Source organism: Hyla sarda, chromosome 8 (assembly GCF_029499605.1).
Source record: "Hyla sarda isolate aHylSar1 chromosome 8, aHylSar1.hap1, whole genome shotgun sequence".
Lineage (NCBI taxonomy): Eukaryota > Metazoa > Chordata > Amphibia > Anura > Hylidae > Hyla > Hyla sarda.
In genome coordinates, this window is record NC_079196.1 from 14,985,278 (window position 1) to 14,991,277 (window position 6,000).

A 6,000-nucleotide genomic window follows, 5' to 3' on the forward strand; every position below is an offset into this window, starting at 1 on the left:
ATTTGTCGCACAGTTATACAGCACAGGGTTGAATTGCCCCGTGATTTCTTCTAAATCTGGACTGTGCGACTTTTTGCAAAAGTCGCACATGATAAATTGGTGACCACTGTACAAAGTGATCTAAATCCGATCACTTCATGGTCAGGCTGAATTAAATGTTGCAGAAGAAAAGGTTGCACGGTACCAGCCGGCGACTTTTTCTGCGACAAATTTAGATGGGGGGGAAAAAAAAACAGTCTAAAAAAGATTGATTCCCCTCAATGTTTCAAACCAGGGTGCCTCCAGCTGTTGCAAAACTACAACTCCCAGCATGCCCGGACAGCCTATGGCTGTCCGGGCATGCTGGGAGTTGTAGTTTTGCAACAGCTGGAGGCACACTTTTTGGGAAAAAAACAGCTTTAGGCCGAAAATGTGTGGAATGTCCCCGGAAAATACGGGCAGCACATCTACTTGAATCGGCAGCACATTCACTGTCTCCGTAGACGGCAATGCATTTACAAGCGGAATCCGCAGAAACATTAAACAGGTTAAATGTTTCTGTGCGGACACGGGAATTGGAAAATTACGCCCGTGGGGGGGGGGGGGGGTTGGCTGGTCCTGCCATAAAATAGTGGATTCAGCCAACACATGTCTCTATCTTTAGTTTCTGCCCTCCCGGATGAGTATCTGTGTATGTCACCCTAAAATATATATATATATACTAGCTGAGTACCTGGCGTTGCCCGGTTTTTCCTTCCTAATCCTTGTTGCGGAGGAAAATAAATAAAGGAGGAAGCTTTTGACTTCATATCCAGTCCTCATATATTGTCATATCCCGACCCCATATCCCGTCCTCCTATCCCGACCTCATACAGTATATTGTTGTCCCGTCCCGACCTCCTATCTCGACCTCATATCCCGACCCGTAATATATGTACCAGGTATTGAAATATCTCCAGCCGTACAAAAGTTATGTGGGAACATACATTTCCCATTGATTTGCATGGGACTTTAAACAAAAACCCCGACCCTTACAAATGGGGGTAGTTAAGAGTTAAACTAACTATCCTCTAGTTTAAATGGACATATAAGTAACATGTGACCAAGTATTATGGAAATATCTCCAGCCGTTTGGAAGTTATGCAGTAACATATATTTCTCATAGACTTGTATGGGACTTTAAACATAAACCCCGCCCCTGGCAAATGGGGGTGAGTAAGGGTTAAATCACCTATCCTATGTTTGTTGGTGACATATAAGTAACATGTGACCAAGTTTCATGTTAATATCTTCACATACATACATACACACACACATTGAGTTTTAGATAGATAGATAGATAGATAGATAGATATATATCTATCTATCTGAGTGAGAATAAAACATAACTTTTGCTAGTTTTGCAATAAAACATACAAATATAGAGTGAGTGTTTATATAGGTAATGTATTACCATCCATTAGACGCAAAATAGACAACTGTTAAAGTAGTAGGTTTCTTCATTGCTCATAATAACGAAGATAGAGTCACTATCTCAATACAAGTCTCCAAATTCCGCTTGACGCGTTTCTGACATAAAATGTCTTCCTCAGGGGTATGGAAGGAGACAGTGACCTACATGAGAAATTAGCTATTGCATATAGTTGCTTCGCAAAGAGATACTAATGCATATACCGTATATCCCGGCGTGTAAGACGACTTTTTAACCCCGAATTTTCTTCTGAAAAGTCGGGGGTCGTCTTATACACCGGGTATTGGGGTCCGGCATAGGAATACTTATGATTATCTGCCCGGGCCGGCTCCTGTGTGCGGCTGCAGGCGGGGGACGGCCAGAGCATGTACAAACTAATAACTGTATACTTAAAAACCCGGGTGCCTCCAGCTGTTGTGAAACTACAACTCCCAGCATGCCCGGACCGGCAAAGGCTGTCCGGGCATGCTGGTAGTTGTAGTTTCACAACAGCTGGAGGCACCCTGGTTTTTAGTATACATGAATTCGTTTTTACATGCTCTGGCCGGCCCCCGCCTGCAGCCGCACGCAGGAGCCGGCCCGGGAAGATAATCATAAGTTTTCCTATGCCGGACATCCCTGTGTCCCGAAAAATGTTTTCGGGACATAAGGATGTCCGCGGGTCACTAATCATTCCCCGGCCGCCGCGCGTCCTCCTCCGGTCCTTCTGTGCTTCTCCACCTCTCTATGGTTGTACGCACGGGACGTCAGTGACGTCCCGTGCGTACAACCATAGAGGCGCAGGAGGACGAGCGCCTGCCGGGGCCTGATGAGTGACTGGCGGCGCGTCATCTACAGTGTTCCGATCACTGCCCCTCCGGTCCCGGGAATGCTGCTATGGTCCATAGGCCATATCAGTAGATTGTGACCCCGGACCGGTGGAGCGGTGACCGAAACACTGTGAGGGGGCAGTACACAGACATACAGCCTCCAGCCATACACTCTATGGCTGGACGTTGTATGTGTGGGGGAGGGGAGCTGCCTACTATTGTGGGGGAGGGGAGCTGCCTACTATTGGGGGGGAGGGGAGCTGCCTACTATTGGGGGGAGGGGAGCTGCCTACTATTGGGGGGGAGGGGAGCTGCCTACTATTGGGGGGGAGGGGAGCTGCCTACTATTGGGGGGGGAGGGGAGCTGCCTACTATTGGGGGGGAGGGGAGCTGCCTACTATTGGGGGGGAGGGGAGCTGCCTACTATTGGGGGGGAGGGGAGCTGCCTACTATTGGGGGGGAGGGGAGCTGCCTACTATTGGGGGGGGAGGGAGCTGCCTACTATTGGGGGGGAGGGGAGCTGCCTACTATTGGGGGGGAGGGGAGCTGCCTACTATTGGGGGGGAGGGGAGCTGCCTACTATTGGGGGGGAGGGGAGCTGCCTACTATTGGGGGGGAGGGGAGCTGCCTACTATTGGGGGGGGAGGGGAGCTGCCTACTATTGGGGGGAGGGAGCTGCCTACTATTGGGGGGAGGGGAGCTGCCTACTATTGGGGGGGAGGGGAGCTGCCTACTATTGGGGGGGAGGGGAGCTGCCTACTATTGGGGGGGAGGGGAGCTGCCTACTATTGGGGGGGAGGGGAGCTGCCTACTATTGGGGGGGAGGGGAGCTGCCTACTATTGGGGGGGAGGGGAGCTGCCTACTATTGGGGGGGGAGGGGAGCTGCCTACTATTGGGGGGGGGGGGAGCTGCCTACTATTGGGGGGGGGGGGAGCTGCCTACTATTGGGGGGAGGGGAGCTGCCTACTATTGGGGGGGAGGGGAGCTGCCTACTATTGGGGGGGGAGGGGAGCTGCCTACTATTGGGGGGGAGGGGAGCTGCCTACTATTGGGGGGGAGGGGAGCTGCCTACTATTGGGGGGGAGGGGAGCTGCCTACTATTGGGGGGGAGGGGAGCTGCCTACTATTGGGGGGGAGGGGAGCTGCCTACTATTGGGGGGGAGGGGAGCTGCCTACTATTGGGGGGGAGGGGAGCTGCCTACTATTGGGGGGGAGGGGAGCTGCCTACTATTGGGGGGAGGGGAGCTGCCTACTATTGGGGGGAGGGGAGCTGCCTACTATTTGGGGGGGAGGGGAGCTGCCTACTATTTTGGTGGGGGGGGAGGGGAGCTGCCTATTATTGTGGGGGGAGGGGGGGAGCTGCCGATGTAATGTGGGGGAGCTGCCTACTATTGTGGGGGAACATGCTGCCTACCTAATGTGGGGGAACTACAAGGTACTGTACATCGCGGTAGGAGGGGTAGTCTTATACGGCAAGTATATCCCAAGCTCTATATTTTAACTGTAAAAGTTGGGGGTCGTCTTATACGCCGCCATATACGGTAGTTGCTTGAACAAGGACCAGAGTCCGCAGTGGCGGGGAGCCGTGCAGTTGTGCCGGCTAGTGCGCACAGTATCTGGCACAACTGCACGGCTCCCCGCCACTGCGGGTTTGTGCATAGATGAGCGTTGTCGCACCAGCCTAACAGGTCTACAGACTGGACCTTTGAGGAGACTCCTGCTCACTATAGTTTTGTTTGTTGTGCTAATAGACTTTGAGCACATGATTGGTTAACCGGAGCCACTACTGTATTAGCGACTCTGGTCCTTGTTCAAGCAACTATATGCATTAGTATCTCTTTGCCAAGCAACTATATGCAATAGCTAATTTCTCATGTAGGTCACTGTCTCCTTCCATGCCCCTGAGGAAGACACTTTGTCAGAAACGCGTCAGGCGGAATTTCGAGACGTGTATTGAGATAGTGACTCTATCTTCGTTATTATGAGCAATGAAAAAACCTACTACTTTAACAGTTGTCTATTTTGCGCCTAATGGATGGTAATACATTACCTATATAAACACTCACTCTATATTTGTATGTTTTATTGCAAAACTAGTAAAAGTTATGTTTTATTCTCACTCCCCTATATATATTATCTTCATTGAGACTGGGAGCACTGCCTACTAAAGGTGATTAGATACCTGATTTATCTATCTGTATTGTCACCCTAAGCCAATGTGCCTCCAGCTGTTGCAAAAATACAGCTCCTAGCATGCTTGGGACAGCCTTTGGCTGTTCGGGCATGCTTGTAGTTGTAGTTTTGCAACAGCTGGAGGCACACTGGTTGGGAAACACTGCTTTAAGTGTTTTCTTCCCATAATTCCCTTACTCTACCGACCTCTATAGAGCTGCTTTTTGTTCCTTTTCTCTTTCCAGTGGTTCTTGGCCAATTATTCCTATCAGGAGGCGCTGTCTGACACGCAGGTGGCCATTGTGAACATCATCTCCTCCACGTCAGGTGGGTTCTGACACCATTTATTCTTCATTCTTGGACTTATAATAACTAGGAGTGACTGTGTGGTTCTTAACCGGTGGGTCTTTTATTTCAGGTCTTTTCACGCTGATCCTGGCGTCCATCTTTCCCAGTAACAGCGGCGACCGCTTCACCCTCTCCAAATTACTGGCTGTTGTTTTGAGGTGACTGAAGACTGTTATTTGTATTGACCCCTCCCCCATCATATCGATCATCGTCTGTTCTCCCTGATTCACTCGTGTAATCTCGTTTTCCATTCGCAGTATTGGCGGTGTGGCGCTTGTCAGCTTATCCGGATCTGAAAACTCAAGAGTTAAGGATACGATAGGTAAACTCCTGCAGTTCTTTTTTTATTAAAGGAAAACAGTGATCCCGTTCACCCACACTAAATCCAATACACCGGGTTATAGGGCGAGTGAACAGGAGATGGATGCGGGGTCTCTGACTAATATACACACTAGGACTGCAGAGTATGGGGAAAATGTGCAATTGTGATTATGGGACTAAATATTGCAATATCTATATGCGATGTGATATAGTAAATAAATGGTATAATCCCGCCATTTCATGTCCAATCGTCTCCCTTTTACAACTATCCACCCATTTTATGCCCACCGCCCATTTCACATCTCCCCATTTCATTTCTATCTCCCCCCGTCCCCCCCCGGCACATTCTCACCTCATGGTCACGTCTTCTCTTCTCCGTCACATCTTTCCTCCCTCTTGTCACATCCCCTCCCCCCCCCCCCCCCCCCCCCGTCACATTTTGTACTGCAGCAATGCACTGGGTTTCCCAAGCGGCTTTCAAATCACCAACCTAGTGTGTTTGCTGCTGAAAAAGACCTTTCCCCATCAGCCAATCACTGGCTTGACACGTGACACCACTGCGGCCAGTGATTGGCTGAAAAGGGAAATGTCCTACTGCTTGTATGGAGAAGAGATGAGACATCGGACCGCACGGAGGAAAGCGGCATCTGCAGGGACCGGGAATAGGTGAGCAGAAGGTTTTTTTATTTATTTTTTATTTATTTATTTTTTTTCCCCTCCCTGCGCCCTTTTACTCAGCTCAGTGTGTTTCTACCAGGGTGCCTCCAGCTGTTGTGAAACTACTACTCCCAGCATGCCTTTGCCGGTCAAGGCATGCTGGGAGTTTTGGTTTTGCAACAACTGGAGGCACCCTGGTTGCGAAACACTGCATTTTAGTATTTTTTTATTTTTGTTTTTAC

General features: G+C 49.8%; 1 protein-coding gene across 2 annotated transcripts in view; it reads left to right on the plus strand.

Moving 5' to 3' along the window:
- The window catches only part of SLC35F5 (solute carrier family 35 member F5), a 57,641-nt gene that overhangs the window by 15,356 nt on the left and 36,285 nt on the right, over nt 1–6,000 (plus strand). For both annotated transcript variants that reach the window (XR_008847250.1, XM_056536297.1), the window contains exons 9-11: nt 4,678–4,759; nt 4,851–4,938; nt 5,038–5,102. Coding sequence is in view for 1 of the 2 variants with exons in the window: in XM_056536297.1 (XP_056392272.1) it covers nt 4,678–4,759; nt 4,851–4,938; nt 5,038–5,102 (235 nt within the window). In the remaining variant the exon portion in view is untranslated. The remainder of the gene's footprint in view (nt 1–4,677; nt 4,760–4,850; nt 4,939–5,037; nt 5,103–6,000) is intronic.